At 46.9% G+C, this 17352-nt stretch overlaps 1 protein-coding gene across 2 annotated transcripts in view; it reads right to left on the bottom strand.

Annotated features, from left to right (window-relative positions):
- Positions 1-11802: 11802 nt before the first annotated feature.
- ACSM1 (acyl-CoA synthetase medium-chain family member 1) overlaps positions 11803-17352 on the bottom strand; it is a 57821-nt gene continuing 52271 nt past the window's right edge. The window contains exons 10-13 of one of the 2 annotated variants that reach the window (XM_011976062.1): positions 15692-15819; positions 13990-14089; positions 12661-12780; positions 11803-12138 (exon numbers count right to left, since the gene is read on the bottom strand). In XM_011976062.1, coding sequence (XP_011831452.1) covers positions 12052-12138; positions 12661-12780; positions 13990-14089; positions 15692-15819 — 435 coding nt within the window. In that variant the 3' untranslated portion in view covers positions 11803-12051. The remainder of the gene's footprint in view (positions 12139-12660; positions 12781-13989; positions 14090-15691; positions 15820-17352) is intronic. The other variant, XM_011976063.1, reaches the window with a different exon arrangement.

Below are 17352 nucleotides of genomic sequence, written 5' to 3' on the forward strand. Positions count from 1 at the left end.
TTCTCAACCAGCCAGGCTCTCAGCAAGCTTCTCAACCAGCCAGGCTCTCAACCAGCCAGTCCCTCTTGGCCAGCCTCTCAACTGCCCTCTCAAGCAACTAGCCTCTCATTCAGCCCACCTACTAGCTAGCCTCCAGGCAAGCCTCTAATCTAGTCAACCTCTCAGTAACCCTCTAAGCCAGACTTGCAGGCAGGCAGCCTCTCAGCCAGCTTCCCAGGCAACCAGCCTCTCAGGCAGGCAGCCACCCAGACTGCATCTTGACCAGCCTTCCAGCTAAACCTTTGCTCAGCCTCTCATCCAGCCAGCCTGCCAACCATGCTCCAGGCAATCCTCTAATACAGCCAGTTTCTCAGCAAAGCCTCTAAGCCAACCTCTCAACCAGGCAGCCTTTGAGCTAGCCTTTTAGGCAGCCAGCTTGTCAAACAGCCTCCCAACCAGTCTCTCATCCAGGCTTCCATGCATTTAACCTCTTGCCCAGCCTCCCAGATGTCCTCTTGGCCAGCCTCTATGCGCCACGTTGGCCAGCCTCTCATTCAGCCAGCCTGATAGCCAACCTCTCAGCAAGCCTCTAAGACAGCCTCTCAGCCAGGCAGCCTCTCAGCCATCCTCTCAGGCAGCCACCCTCTCAAACAGATTCTTAGAAGTCTCTCAGCCAGCCATCCTCTCAACAGGCCTCTAAACTGGTCTCTCAGCCAGGTAGATTCTCAGCCAGACTTCTGCTCAACCAGTCTCTGGAACAGCCAGACAGCCAGCCTCTCAGCCAGCCTGCCTGCTGGCTTCTTGGTCAGCCTCCTCAGCCAGCCTCCCAAACAGCTTCATGGCCAGCCTCTCAGCAAGACAGTTAGCCAGCCATTGTCTCAGCAAACATCTCAGCCAGCCTCTCAGTCAGGCAGATTCTCAGCCTGCCATTTTCTCAGCCTGCTTCTCAGCCAGGCAGATTCTCAGCCTGCCATTTTCTCAGCCTGCTTCTCAGCCAACCAGCCAACCAGCCTCTCAGCTGGTTTCCCCAGCCAGCCTGTTAAACAGCCTCCCAGACAGCCTCTAGGCCAGACTCCCAGCCTGCTTCTTCCCCAGCCTCCCTTGCAGCTACATCTGGACCAGGCTATGAGTCACTCTCTCAGCCAGCAGGACAGCCAGCTTCTGAGCCCGTCTCTCAGCTGGCCTCTTGACTGGCCTCCTAAGTGGCCTCTATACCAGTGAGTCAGCTAGCCTCTTGGCAAGCCTCCCAGCCGCACCATTGGCTGGCATCTCAGCCAGCCAACCTGCCAGTCAGCACCTCAGCAAGCCTCTAAGCCAGCCTCTCAACCAGGCAGCCTCTCAGCCAGGCAGCCTCTCAGCCAGACACCCAGTCAGACAGACCACTTCTCAGCCAGACAGCCTGCCAGCCAGCCTCACAACAAGCTACTTGGCCTGCCTTTAAGATAGCCAACCAACCAAACTCTCAGCCAGCCAGCCAGCCTGCCAGCTAGCTTCTAAGCAAGTAAACCTCTCAACCCATCTCTCAGCTGGCCTTTAAGTGAGCCTCTCCGCTAGGCAGCCTGTGAGCCAGCCTGTCAAGCAGCCATCCTCTGTAACATACCACCAGGCTCTCGGAAAGCCTCCCAGCCAGCCAACCTCTCAGCAAACCTCTAAGCCAGCCTCTCAGCCAGGCAGAAATGCTGCTAGCCATCCTCTCAGCCATCCTCTTGGCCAGCCTCCAAGATGCCCCCTTGACCGGTGTCTCAGCCAGCTAGCCTGCTTACCAACCCTTCGGCAAGCCTCTCAGCAAACCAGCATCTCAGCGAGCCACTAAGCCAGCCTCTCAACAACGTGGTCTCTGAGCTAGCCTCTCAGGCAGCCAGCCTCTCAACCTCCCAACAATCCTCTCAGCCAGCCAGTATCTCAACAAGCCTCTAACCCAGCCTCTCAGCCAGGTAGATTCTCAGTCACCATTCTCACCTCCATCCTCTTGGCTAACCACAAAGCCTGCACTCAGCCAGACTCCTCAGACGGCCTCTAAAACAACCTCTAAACAGCCTGACGTCCAGCCCCCCAGCCTGCCTCTTCACCAGCCTCCCATGCAGCCATCCTCTGGACCAGCCTATCAGCCAGCCTCTCAACCAACCTCCCAGTGAGCCCCTTGACCAGTGAGCCAGCTGGCCCTTCAACCATCCTTCAAGTCGCCCCCTTGACTTGCCTCAGCCAGCTAGCCTGCTAGTCAGGCTCTCGAAAAGCCAGCAAGCCCCTCAGCAAGCCACTAAGCCAGCTTTTCAGCAAGGAAGTCTCAGAGCCAGCCTCTCAGACAGCCTCCAAGCCAGCCTCTCATAAAGCCTCTAACCCGGTCCCTCAGCCATGCAGATTCAGAGCCAGCCTCCCATCTGTCCTCTCACCCAGGCTTCCAGGTAGCCTCTCACCCAACTTTCCAACCAGCCTCTCGGCAAGCCTCCCAGCTGGACTGTCAGTCAACCTCCCAGGTGTCCTCTAGGCCAGCATCCTGGCCCGGCATTGGCCGACCTCTTGGCCAGTCAACTAACCAACCAGCCAACTTCTTAGCAAGCTTCTCAGCCAGCCAGCCTCTCAACAAGATTCTAGCCCAGACTGTAAGCCAGGCAGCTTCTCAGCCAGTCAACCAGCTGGCCTCTCTGCCGGCCTCCCCAGCCAGTCTCTCAAACAGCCTCGCAGCCAGCCTCCTCTGGACCAGCCTTTCAGCCTACCTCTACACTGGCAAGGCAGCCAGCCTCTCAACCAGCCTCTTAGCCATCTACTCGGCCAGCCACCCAGCAAGTCTCTTGGCCAGACTGCCAGCCTGCCAGCCTATCAGCTAGAAGACCTGTCATGCAGCCTCACAACCAGCGCCTCTACCAGACTCCCAGCAAGCCACACGGCCAGGCTTTAACACAGCTAGTCAGCCAGACTCTCAGCAAGCAAGCCTTTCAGGCAGCTCTCTGCCACCTTCTCAGTCAGCCTCTGGTTGGCCAGCCTCCCAGGTGGCCCCTTGGCCAGTTCCCCAGCCAACCACCCTCCCATCCAGACTTTCTCCCAGGTTCTAAGCCAGCCACACTCTCAGCAAGCCTCTCAGCCTGGCAACCTCACAGCCAGGCTCTCAGCAAGCCATCCACTCAGCCTGCCACTCTGCCTGCCTCCCAGCCAGCTGTTTGGCCATGCAGCCAGTCTTTCATTTAGCCTTCCAGTGAACCTCTCGGCCAGCCGGACTGCCATCCTCTTGGCCAGAATCACAGCTGCCCTTTTTGCCAGCCTCTCAGCCAGCCAGCCTGCCAGCCAGCCTCTCAGTAAGCAAGCCTCTCAGGTAGCCTCTCAACTGACCTTTTGGGCAGCCAGCCTCTCAGCCAGCCAGCCTCTCAGTAAGCCTCTAACTCAGCCAGTCAGTCAGACAGCCTTTGAAACAGTCATCTTCTCACCCAGCCTCTCAAACAGCTTCCCAGCCAGCCTCTCAGTCAATCTCTAAGTCAGCCTCTCAGCCAGGCAGCTTCTGAACAAGCCTCTCAGGCAGCCAGCCTCTCTCATCCAGGCAGATTCTCAGTCAGCCATTCTCTCAACCAGTCGCTAGCCCATTCAGCCAGCCAGCCTGTCACACAGCCTCCTATACAGCCCTCTAGGCCGTCCTCCCAGCCTGCCTCTTTGGAAGCCTCTGATGCAGCCACCCTCTGGACCAGCCTATCAGCCAGCTTCTCAGTCAGCAAGACTGCTAGCCTTTCAGGGAGTCTCCCGGCTGACCTCTCAGCCAGGCTTCCCGCTGGCTTCTCCACTGGCCTCCCAGTTGGCCTCTCAACAAGCCTCCCAGCCACACCCTTGGGTGGCCTCTCAGCCAGTCAACCTGCCAGCCAGCATCTGAGCAAAGCTCTAAGCCAGCTAGCCTCTTAGCAAGCCTCTAAGCCAGCCTCTCAACCAGGCAGCTTCTGAGCCAGCCTCTCAGGCAACAAGCCTCTCAAACAGCCTCCAAGTCAGCCTCTCGGCCAGCCTCTCAAGTGTCCTCTTGGCTATCCAGGCAGCTGGCTTCTTGGCCAGCTTCCAAGACCCCCTTAACTGGCCTCTCAGCCAGCCAGCCTTCCAGCCAACCTGTCCATAAGCCTCTCAGCCAGTCACCCTCTCAGCCTGCCTCTAAGCCAGCCTCTCAACCAGTCAAACTCTGAGGCAGTCAGGCTCTCATACCACCTCTCAGCCAGCCTCTTGTCTGGCTCTTAAGCCAGACAGCCTCTCAGCCAGTCTCTCAGAGAGGTCTGAGTGCCAGCCTCTCAGACTTCCTCGCGATCAGCCTCCTAGCTGCCCCCTTAGCCAGCCTCTCATCCAGTCAGCCTGCCAGCTCTTATTGAAGGGCTGCAGGGTGTCTTGTCTGCACATGGCTTCCATTACCATTGAAGGAACATTTACTAGGTGAATAGCAATTGTTTAGAAGATCAGTTTTACTAGCCTTTAAAATAAGCACAATAGCACATTAAAAAATCCAAGAAATCAATACTTAAAATATTTGTGTTTTTGGACTCAGAATTAACATAATAACAAACAATCAGATTTGAGGGGAAAGAACTATTATCCCAAATTAATAACTCATCCAATGCCTATTAATTAAGCAACTACTATATGCTCAAAATTGTTTTACATGATCTTTGCCCTCATGGATAAAGAGCACAAAGGTAAAAAACAAAAACAAACAAACAAAAAAAACAAAAAAACTTACTTTTGACCAAAAGCTCTGTTGACATCCTACTAAACAAACACAAACCTATTTAATTGTCATAATGTAAATGGTAGCTATTTTTATAATTCTTATGACAGGAAGTCAGCATACTCATATCAAGGCTAGTATTCCAGAAGAAAATGGCAAATGCAATGATTCCCAGGAACACAAAAACAATGATAAGCATCTAAGGAATTAAAAAAAAAAAAGTCAGGCCCAGGATGAAAATGGTCAGGCAGAAAACTGATGACTTGGAATAATAACAGTTGAAATAATGAGGAGGGCCAATGACATTTACAATATTTCAGTCACAAATAATTATCCTTAGAAACCTTCAGCCTCCTCCAAGAAGTAAGCAGACCCTCAGATATCACCAGGGGATTCCACTGTTTCAAGAAAGATTGGAAGTTCCCAGTCTCATGCTTCTTGCATGGCTGGTAGTCTTCTTAGGCTTTGGGAATGTAGTGTGTCTTTTTTCTTGGTCTAAAGCAGGGATGTCCAATCTTTTGGCTTCCTTGGGCTATATTAGAAGAAGGAGAATTTTCTTCAACTTAGGCCACACATAAAATATACTAACACTATCAATAGCTGATGAGCTAAAAAAACACACACAAAAACTCATAATGTTTTAAGAAAGTTTACACATTTGTTTTGGGTTGCATTCAAAGCTGGTCCTGGGCCACATGTGGCCTGTCACCTGTGGGTTAGACAAGCTAGGTGTAAAGTAATTATCTTTTCTTTAAAGTTATTTACTTACATTTACTCATTTACTTATATTTACTTATTTTTTAAATTGAATATGACATTGTATTTATTTGTCATGTATTGTATGATACAAGAATCCCTCTGACTCACACTTCTTTCTTACATTACATGAATCTTTGCCATTTAAAGATCAGCGTAAGTAAGAAAATACAATAAAGAGATGATTTCACTCAGAAATAAGTATCAAATTTTAGTGCTTAAAAATAACCAAGGTAGAGATCATAAAAATGGCATGAATACTGGGGGATTTCTCTAAGATTCTTGATATTAATTCCATTAGACTCTTACATCAATTAAGACAAAGACTTCACCTGAGTACGTTCCAACACCTTCTGATAACATTCCTACATTGATTCCTCGGATTTAACTGTATATTCTTGGAAAACATCTTAATTTTAAATGTTTCAAGATGGTGAATTAAACGGAGATAGCCATTCAACCAGTTGAACTCAGAATATGCTGGGTCCAAAATGGAAAGGATTGAATTAGAGATCTGTACAACAATGGGAATGATTTCAGAAACATTGTGTTGAGCAGAATAAGGCAGACACAAAAGAATACCTATGGCATGGCATGCATCTATATATGCGAAATTCCAGCATAAGCAAAATTAACCTGCCATGAGAAAGGGATTGTCTAGGAAGAGGGAGAGTTCACTTTCTGCGGTGACATAATAGTGTAGATCTTGAAAAGGGGGTGGGTTATGCTGGTGTATGTACTTTTCAAAGTTAGTAAACTTACACTTAAGATTTGCGTGTTTTCTTCTATGTCACTCTTCTTTAGAAGAAAATTTTATAAAGAAATATTGAATTATAGTTAATGTTAGTCTTGCTAAACTATTCAGCAGGAAGTATGTTGATGCCTCCAATCCAGTTGAAAATACATCTAAAATAAGATGGGCTGAGGGATGGGTAGAGGAATGGAAAGATGGGTAGATATGTGTTAAGTCATGTTCATTAAAATATTAACAAATCAAAGCTGTATGTATGAGCATTTTTATAGTAAAGTGTTGACAGTAATTGCCAAAAGTCACTTGTCTCATGTCAGTGAGTTTTCCTGTGAACAAGAGTTTGAAAATAATTATTATTCATGTTCTATATGTTTGAACAATTTGAGACACTCTATCAGTTGGATCTTTTCCCTGTCAATTGATCATGGAGTTGCAAAAATGCAAGGATACACAGGGAAATCTTGCAAAGGTGCTGCTTTCTGGGTTTTTGTTTTCAGGACAAAGACCAAATGGGAAAAACAAGTCTCGTATCTCTTTCCAAGCGAGAGGATTGACACACTGTCATATGTCCATACAAAGGCATTTTACTCAGCAATAAAAAAGAACAAAGTATTAATATTTAAAACAGTATGGGTCAATGTGAAAATGATTCTGCTGACTTTATAGAATCTGGAACAAGAATGCCTGTCCTGTATGACTCCATGATGTGAAATGGCAGTTCACAGGGAGGATAGTAGGATGGAGGGAGAAGGACAGGCATATTAAAAAGGAGAGGAGAAAACTTTGAAGAGGAAGGAATGTGTTGAATCTGGAATGTGGTGATGCTTTAATTGCTGTATCCATATGTAAAAGTAATCAAATTGTATTCTTTAAAAAGATGCTATTTACTATATGGGACTTTAGAATGCTTAAACTGTAGGAAGGAAATATGAGACACAAACTCAATCCTCTCCCTTGGAAAGAGTCTCCATTTATCTGACAAAAACATTGCAAATATTTTTAAAAATAGTTACAGAACTTTACCTAGAAATTTTTAACTCAATTTAAAATGGAGGTAAGAAAATACAAAGTTACAATGGTCAAGAAGTCAAGGTCTTCTTTTAAATATTTAGAAATTTGTATCACATTATTTGTAATATATCCAAAAATATGCCCACACTGTATGAAAGAATAAGAAAAATATAGGAAAAAAGTCTTAAAGTTATAGATGAAAATATTACATAAAGATATGTTTATATATACATAAAACTGAGAGTAGACAGCTGTTATATTAATAATACCTGGGTTATATTCCAACAAAATAATCACAGATTGTTTAGCCCAAGTTTGTAAAAACATTAACTTTTGAAAATCAGTGTTCACTTTGCTGTTGAAACAGGGCACTTTGTGTCAGATTTTCAAAGTCCATAAAGATTTGCATAACATATGTTCTTAATTATGACTAAAACTGTGAGAACTGAAGTTAGTTAAAAGCACAATACCAAGTAACCAATAACAACAGTTCACTTTCATATGTTAGAGCATTGTGCCTAAAGCAATCAGTAGCAACCTTGGAAATCCATATGGAAAGCAATAAAAACTTTCGGGAATGTGTGACCACCACCACAAAAGGCACATATATTATTTTACAAACACTAGGGATTTACAAGTATTGGGGGAGAAAATACATTCAAAATGTAATTCAGACCAATCCACATACCAAGACAAAGTTTTGTGCAAACAAAACCTCTCTAAAAAACAGCATCTGAGCTCGGTAGCACCTTCGTCTTCATCCTCACAGTGGAAGTGAGTACAGCCTGGGCTCCTGGGAGGGACACACTCTTTCTGAGTAGCCTCTGTCTGAAAGGGACGAGGAGCTCTGGACACAATGGTTAAAGATGTGGATCAAATGCATGAGAAGGACAAAGGCCATCTTGTCATTAACCAGAAAAGCCTCCCCCATCTTGGGCAGTCTTGTCACATCTGACAACTATCTGGATGCAGCTTATCAGTCATGGGCTTCTACCTAGATGAGGTCCAAAGGGGCCAGGAAAGCTTAGGTTCTGACAGTCGACGGCCATGAGCAAGGGTGAAGGTGGAAAATGCAATGAGGAAAACTTATCCAAGTCTTCAGAGGTGAAGTAGGGAAAGAGTTTAACTGATCTATGAAAATGCGGCCAGGTAAAGGGAAAAAAATTCCAACAAAGATTATCAAGACATTTCCTCCTTCATAACCTCAAAAGAAACAACAAATTCTTCTTCGATTGGAGGTACTCATGTGAGGTGATTCTGCCTCGATGCAGTGGTTGCTTCCCATCACTAGAGTTTTCCAGATCCTTCTCTAGGAATCTGGTGGATGCTGGTCAGAACAAATACTCTCATCTCTATAAGGTGCCCTCTCCTGAGGGTAGTGGTGAGGCTTATAATGTGAGGGTGGAAACTTTCAAAGTAAAAACCTGTCATTTCTTTTTATTTGGACAATTATAGGACTTTAAGACTCTTTCTGCTTTGGGTAAATCAATGATCTACACAAGACGCATTTTACAAAACAAAAGACAATAGAGTTCTCATTCACATCCTGGCCATGTCACTCCTCATGACTCCCACATTGCAAACATCCCAGCAGGGTGCAACCCTTTCCTCTCCCATCTGATTGGCTTCTCAGGCTCCCTTCACTCTGATTGGACACAGACTCCCTGGAGGCAGCTCCCAAGAGGAGAACACATGGATGACTCAGAAGTTTCTAAAAAATCATCAAAGCAGATGATACAAAACTCAAATGACATTTCACGTTTTTGTTTTGTTTGAGACAAGGTCTCACCCTGTCACCCAGGCTGAAGTGGCGCAATCTTGGCTCACTGCAGCCTCCACCTCCTGGGTCCAAGCGATCTGCCCACCTGAGCCTGGGACTACAGGCTCGCCCTACCAGGCTAGACTAATTTTTTTTTTTGAATCTTTTGTAGAGATGAGGTTTTGCTATGATGCTCAGGCTGGTCTTGAACTCCTGGACACAAGCAATCTGCCCACCTCGGCCCCCACAAAGTGCTGGGATTACAGGCTGTGTAGTTTTACGCCGCCTGACACAACCCAACGAAAAGGAAGAAACCCCGTGGGTCCAAACATCTACTTTCAAGGGTGAATGGATGGCTAGAAAACCCCTGCAAGAGGAGCCAAAACAGCAGCCACCACACAGGTAAGTCCTGGTCCTCTCAGGGCACCCTGAAGTGGCCAGGACAGAGGTGGGAGTGGCTTAGGACTGGAGGAACGAAGGGGATAGGGATGGGAGTGGGATCTCAGTGGAGGAGGATGGGGAGGGCAGGGAAAAGGAGGGAAGGGAAGGGATGGCTGTTGGGCACCTGGAGGAGGAGGAGGATAAGGGGCTGTGGGAAAGGATCTGGTTTAAACTAAGTCCTCAAGCGCTGATGGGAGATTCAGCTACAGGTCATAGAGAAAGGCCATCAGCTATCAGTGAAGCAGCAGGACATGTGGGGCAGGGTAGCGGGAGGCTCAGGAGCAGAACTGTGGTTTCTGCTAAACCTTCTCCTGTCTGGAAGCTGCCTTAGCATACCCTGAGGCTTTATACTCCCTCTTCACAAATCCTTGGCCCAGTACTTGGGGCCTCACAGCGGGCAATCCACAAGAAGCCCGTGTTCTTCCAAGGTCCCCTCCCCGACCTGATCCCCCCATCCCCAACCCAAGGACAGGTCCTCTCTGGAAACTTCGCATTCTTTCTGATTCCTGGGTGCCAGCCCACTCTGGCCCACGGTAGGGTCCTAGGGGGCACAACTCTCTTTCTCTCTTGACTTCTAGATCTGCTAAGTGCCATGCAACATCGCCCTGTGTAAACATACCCACACAGGGTCCCAGGCTCAATCTTGTGCCCCTGTCCCTACAGTCACCCAACCCTGGTCTCTCTGGCATTTTGGGGTTCAGGAACAGCCCTTCTGAAGGCCTGGAAAGGGGCACACACCCAGCCTTGGGTTTGGAACCTGGAACATACGCCCTTCCAAGAGAGCTTGGGAGGGCCAGGTCATGTCTGGGCCTATTCTCTCCACTGCCTTAGGAGTGCCCTGTGGAGTGCCATCACCATGTGGTTGTCCTGTGGGCTGGGGTCTGGGAGTGTGTGCATGTCTGGATGTGTAAATCTGTACGTATGCACCTGTGTGTCTGAGTATCTGTGAGTATGTCACTGTGTAGCTGTCTCTGGACAGCTCTGTTTTTCTCTATCTTTGTATATATTTGTGTGTCTTCCTGAATAAGTGTGTGTTGGTTGTGCAAATCTGTGTGTTTGTGACTGTGTAATGTGTCTCTGGGCATGTGTGCCGCTGCGACAGTGTCTCTGTATGTCTGTGTTCTGTATCTGTGTGTATGTGTGTTGTTTGGTGTGTGTGTGTGTATGTGTGTAGTGTGTGTGTGTGAATTCGCCTCTCCTTTGGATGTCCCTGATTGTGTTTGTATTTGTGTGTTTATGTTTCTCTTAATGTCTGTGTTCTGTGTCTGTTTCTCTGCCTGTAGGTCTGTGACTGTGTGTGTGTGTATGCACGAGTGTCCATTGTGTGTGGGATCTGCCCTGTGGGGCTGTGTCTCATGGCCTTGTGTATCTGTGATCTCGTGTGTGTGTGTGTGTGTGTGTGTGTGTGTGTGTGTGTAAGCCTGTCTGTGGGCCATACCCCTTTGTGCTCAAGTGAAGCTGGAGCGGTTCTGTGCCTTAGTGTCTCTGTGGTTGTGGTGTCTGTTTATTTCCCTGTGAGCTCCTGGGTTTGCGCACCTAAGAAATTGGCAGTCACAGAGGGCCCTCTGTGGGTGAGAAGGGGACGATATGTGCTCCTCTCATTCCCGGGTTGGGCCCTTTCTGTCCCTGCTCTTCCAAGTTTCTGGTGACCCCCTGGTAGTCCCCTCTTAGGCCCCAAGGAGGGATGGATAAAAGGGTCAGGTTACAGCATTCCAGGCCAGGGATGTGAGGAGGGCTCTAGATGCCTGGAGAGGGTAATATTCAAAGAAGGAAAATTGTCTGTGGTCAAGGGATTCTGGGTTGGAGGGACCCTGGGTCCTGGGAGGGTGAATGAGTGGGGTCCTCTGGGAAGGGCTGGGGGACAGAGCTCCTGGGTCACTGGGAAGGGCTGATATGTAGGTTCCTACTGGGGAAAGCTAGAGGCAGGGCTCCTAGGCCTATGGCAGGGCTACAGGAGTCCTGGGTCCCTAGAGGTTGGGGCTCTCACTCACACATGCCAGGTTTAGGTTGGGATGCATGTGCACATGGGCATTATTGGGGGACATAAAGGCAGAAGACCACTGGGTGGAAGCCCATTGGGTGGAAGACCATTGGGTGGAAGCCCATTGGGTGGGGCGGCAGAGGTGGTCTGGCAGGCAAGTGTAGTCCCCAAGCCAACGCTGACCACCCTGGACATGCGTCCTGCCCCGGCCTTGCTGGGGCCTCACCCAGGCCACGGGCAGGTGCCTGGAGCCACATGGGCATCCCTCCTGGACCTGTGTGTCCTGGCTATTGAAGGGTGCTTAGGGCTACCTTGAGATGCTGGTGCCAGGAGGGAGAATCTGGTCCCAAGATATCTCAGGTTGGAGATTAGGGAGAATTACAGAGGGAGGGCATTTAACATAAGTTAATTCCCAGAATAAATGCTCAACACAGAGTATTGTTGATATCAGTATTTTATTACTTGCAATCTGAGTGCTCACCTGGGAAATTCTAAAGATAGAGAGAACTTGGAGGAAGCAGAGTAACTGAATTTAACTTAAAAGAACAAAAACATTGGAATTGTGGCACTCCTGATACTTTCCCAAATCAACATTCTCAATGCCCCACCCTCGTCTTCACCATAGTGGGGAGACTAGAGTGGCCAGGGATTTGCCTTAGGTGCACAGTGGGTTGTGAGTTCACTGCCGATTACATCTGACCCATCTCCTTTTTCTGAAGTTCTTTCCGTTTAATCTTGCCAGTGATGGTTTTTGGCAAATCTGGGACAAACTCCACCTGGTTGAGGATAAAGCAAATCCACAGTGACTCAGTCCTGCTGCCATTTCCTACCAATTCTCCACTCTCCTCCTCTGTCCCTCCGCAGTCTCCCATGCAGGCTGACACCATGTGGTGGCCTTAATGGAGTCCCCAAGTATTTCAGGTTCTCCCCTGACCCCTAGAAGGTGGACGTGGCCATGGGATTTGCTTTGACCCAGGAGATGTGAGTGGAAGTGAAGCATATAACCTTGAGGCAAAAGAGTTGGGAGCCATCAAGACTGACCACCCTCTCCTTCATCTCTTAGAGCAGCTGGCAGGTCCCATATGGAGGCTGCTCCTTTATTCTGGTGGCAGAATGAGGGGATGTGGAGGACAGGTCCCAGGAGAGCCATGGAGGACATGAGGCATGAGCAGAAAAAGAGCCTTCAGTGTTGTAAACCTTCATTGTTTGGGGCTGTTTGTTACCTACAGTGATACCTAGCCCGTCCTAGGAGGGAACTCTTCAGGGGCACCAGATCCCTTCCATCTGCCCTCACTCACCTTCCTTGGGTACTTGTATGGGGCTGTCACTGACTTGACATGATCCTGCAGTTCCTTGGTCAACTGATCCTTGTCATGAGACAGGAACTGTGGGGTCAGGACAATAAAGGCCTTCACCACCTGCAGAACGAAGGCATGGGCTCACAGTGAGTGCCAACCTACTCCATAGCTTGAAAAGTCAATGTTTATTGAATGAGTGGTAAAACAAGGTGACACTGAACCCTACAGTGGTTTTGGAAAAGGAGAGGACCAGGTGTAAATCCCTGTACTTCCAATTCCCACTCCATGCCTTGATAAGTTATTTGACCTCTCCTTAACCTCAGTTTCCTTTTCTGTGAAATGGGGACAATAAAGGCTCCATTCTTCATTTGGTTTCTTTAAAGCTTCCAGGAGATAATACATATAAAACATCCAGCTAGTTTACATTTATTACTCCTGTCATCAATATTTTCATCATCATTTTTACTATTATTATATATATAATTTAGTGCCAGAAACCCAATGGGCATTTCATAATTACTGGCAATTTATTATTTTTATATTAGCAGTGTTATCCATATTTTATTGCACAAGGCCTCACATGTAGAAGGTGATCAATAAAGACTTTTTTTTCTTTTTTGGAGATGGAGTTTCATTCTTGTCACCCAGACTGGAGTGCAATGGTGCGATCTTGGCTCACTGCAACCTTGGCCTCCCAGGTTCAAGCGATTATCCTGCCCCAGTCTCCCAAGTAGCTGGGACTACAGGTGCCTACCCCCGGTTCCACCCACCCGCCCCCACCACGCCTGCCTAAGTTTTTGGTATTTTTAGTAGAGACGGAGTTTCACCATGTTGGCCAGCCCAGTCTTGAACTTCTGACCTCAGGTGATCGGTCCGCCTCGGCCTCCCAAAATGTTGGGATTACAGGCATGAGCCACCGTGCCTGGCCTAATAATACTTTTCAATATACAAATGCATGTATGTTCTGGAGCCACATTGCTGAGATGCCATTCTGCCTCCACCCCTTACTAGCTGCATGATGTGGACAGGTTACTTAACCTCCTTCTGCTTCTCTTTCCTCATCTATAAAAAGCATAAGTGTTCTTAGATTACTACATTGTGTGAGAGTTAAGTGATTTGGTATATATAAGAGCTCATTAAATAGTATCTAGCATCCTTTTATTCAGAGCCACAGAGAGTCCACAGTGTCCCCTGGTGACCATACCACGTAAGTGCACATGCACACTACGCCCTTCCACCAAGGCTGCACAGGTAAAGCCTGGATGTTTCCCCTGCACCTGCTTTCCTAGTGCCCACGCGCAGACACGATGATCTCTGTGTTCTCCTCACCTCTCCTCGAATCGGGTCTGGGCTGCTCACCACGGCTGACTCTGCCACCGCTGGGTGCTCCATCAAAGCGTTCTCAACCTCTGCGGGCCCGATGCGATACCTGGAGGATGAAGGGTTCTGAGGCAGATGCCGGGGCTGGGGTGAACCAAGTCCCCAGATCTCCAGCTTCCTTTGGCACAGAGGGTGGAGGTCATAGGAAGCCAGAGACGCCTGACTTGTCTGTGTCATGGGCCCAAAGTGTAAAGAGCTGGACATTATAGGCTGAGAAATACAAGACTCTGGTGCTCCCGGCTTCTTGCCTCACTGCCTGTATTGATGGAGGAGGGAGAATGTTTTGTCTCCTCTGGGCTTGGCCCAAGCAACTTCCCCTAACACGAAATCTCTTGGAAGCCTCAAACTTGGTCTTAAACATTCATGCAAATTCTGCATACTATTTCCCATTGCATCAGCAGGATTTTCATCTTTTATTACATATATTTAAGGCTTACAACATGATGTTTTGATGTACATATACACAGTAACGTGATTAAAACACTCAAGCACACTAGCATATCCATCATCTCACACAATTGCCTTCTTTTTTTCTTTTGTGGTAAGAGCATTTAAAATCTACTCCCTGTGTAAATTTCCATTACATCATGTTTTAGAAATTAAAAAAAAAAAAAATCCCATCCAGGCTGGGCGTGGTGGCTCACACCTGTAATTTTACCACTGTGGGAGGCTGAAACAGGAGGATCACTTGAGGTCAGGAGTTCGAGACCAGCCTGGCCAAGATGGTGAAACCCCATCTCTACTAAAAGTATAAAGATTAGCTGGACATGCTTGCTTGAAGCCAGGAGGCAGAGGTTGCAGTGAGCCAAGATCAGGCCACTGCACTCCAGCCTGGGTGACAGTGCGAGACTCTGTCTCAAAAAAAGAAAAGAAAAAAAAAATCCCATCAATTTCTCTAAAATATCCAAGAAAAATTGTTGCTGTAGTGTAATGTGCCTTTTAAAAAATCATGTAGGGGTTAGGGACAGGGGCTCAGAGCCAGACTACCTCAGTTCAAATCTGGATTGCATCCTGTGCTGTCTTTGAGTCTTTAGGCAAATTTTCTCGCTGGTCAGTGACCCACTTTCCTCGTTAGTAAAACAGGGATAATAATCACATCTCCCATCCAGAGTTGTGAGGTGGGTTATATAAAGCATTAAGGACAGTGTTTTCACATAGTAAGTACTCTAGGTTAGCTAAATAGTTACAATGAATAATATATTTATACTAATAAATAATTTTATAATAATAGATTTATTAATCTATTCCTAATAGATTATTATGCTCATAGATTAATAGCAAATATATTCATAATAATAATGAACAATAACTAAAGGTTAGCTATTATTATTACTATGTTTGCCCTGTGACATTTGGTGCTGCACTAGAGAGGCATAAACATGAAATAGGCTCCCTGAACCTAGAAGACCAAGATAGTCTCCCTTCTCAATTCCATTCCCCATACCCCACTTTAAATTGCACAGTGTCTTATTATGGCTCCTCGTCCAGACCCTCTTGAACTTCATTTTGCAATCAGGGCACCATAGACACGGCTCTATTCAGATTTAGGCTGAGGGTCCCATCACCAATGCAAGAAAAAATGTCTAGGTAAGCAAGATTCCATGAGGCATGTGACAGCAACAGCAGCCAGCCCAGCATCAGCCACACCTACCCAGAGGCATTAATGATGTCATCACTCCTCCCCAGGAAACAAATGTAGCCTTCTTCATCCATCATTCCTCTGTCTCCAGTGTTGAAGAAGTCCCCACATTCCACTTCAGCTGTCTTCTCTGGGTTCCCCTGCAAAAAGAAGAGAGCTTCTTTGTTGAAGGCAGTGAATTTAGAGGTGATGAGTCACAACTTTGGGTTCCAATCTGGGTTTGAATTCTGCTTCTGTTTCTACTTGGTACCTGGGCAAGTTTTGCCATCTCTCTGAGTCTGTTTTCATTACACGTAGTGTATGATGCATGCCACTGCTCTATGAGTGGTTGTGATGAAACCGCTTTCAATGACAATGTTTAAAAATATCAATTCGACCTGGCATGGTGGCTTACGCCTGTAATCCCAAAACTCTGGGAGGCCAAGGTGGGTGGATCATGAGGTCAGGAGTTCAAAGCCAGTCTGGCCAACATAGTGAAACCCCATCTCTACTAAAAATACAAAAATCAGCTGGGTATGGTGGCGCGTGCCTGTAATCCCGGCTACTCAGGAGGCTGAGGCAGGAGAATCACTTGAACCTGGGAGGTGGAGGTTGCAGTAAGCCAAGATCGCACCACTGCAATCCAGCTTGGGCAACAGAGTGAGACTTCATCTCTCTCTCTCTCTCCATATATATATATTCATTTTGTGTGACACTACACTAGAATGACATTCCCATTATAGTGTGAACCTTGTTTACTGCTATAAGCTCAGCATTCACATAGAGTCTGGACAGATGAGAGGGGTCAATAAACATTTGCTGAGTGAATTTTCTTCCCTAAATACTATCTCATTTGATCCTCGCAGAAAGCCTATGCATCTAGTATGTTTTTAAGTTAACTTTTCGTTTTAAGATAAATGTGGACTGGCATGTAGTTACAAAAAATCATATGGATTGATGCTCGGTACTCGTCACTAGTTTTCCGCAGTGGTACCATCCTGCAAAACTATAGATGAGTATCTCAGGCAGAATACTGACCTTGATACAATCCACCAGCCTTCAGCTCTCCCATTTCACTTGTGTGTGTGTGTATTTAGTTTTATGCAGCTTTATCGCATATGTAGGACTGTGCCTTCCCCACCTCATCAGGAAGGTCTCTGATGTTGCTCTTTTAAAACCACACCCACCTCCCTCTCGTTCCCCCTTCCTCTCCTCTCCACATCCCTGACCCCTTGCTAACAACTAATTTGTTCTCCATTTTTATAATTTTGTTGTTTCAAGCATGTTATAGAAATAGACTCATATAGTATATAACTGTATGGGACTGTTTTTTTTTTTTTTCTCCTCAGCATAATTCCCTAGAGATTCATCCAAGTTGTGTGCACAGATGGTTTGATCCTTTTTATTGCTGAATAGTATTCCATGTTATGGATGTAGCTCAGTTTTTGTTTAATCATTTACCTGTTGAAAGGCATCTGGGTTGTCTTCAGGTTTCGACGATTTTGAGTAAAGCTGCTATGTACATTTACATACCTGTTTTTGTGTGAAGCTGGCACTTTTTTTGTAGCCCATTTTAAATAAGAAAAAAACCTAGGCTTGAGGGAGGCACCTTTGCCTGCTCAAAGTCACTCAGCTGCTCACTGAGAGGGCTGATATTTGAATTTCATTCTTGCTTCATGACCGATTCACTTGAT

This window comes from Mandrillus leucophaeus, unplaced genomic scaffold (assembly GCF_000951045.1).
Source record: "Mandrillus leucophaeus isolate KB7577 unplaced genomic scaffold, Mleu.le_1.0 Scaffold162, whole genome shotgun sequence".
In the NCBI taxonomy this organism is placed as follows: Eukaryota; Metazoa; Chordata; class Mammalia; order Primates; family Cercopithecidae; genus Mandrillus; species Mandrillus leucophaeus.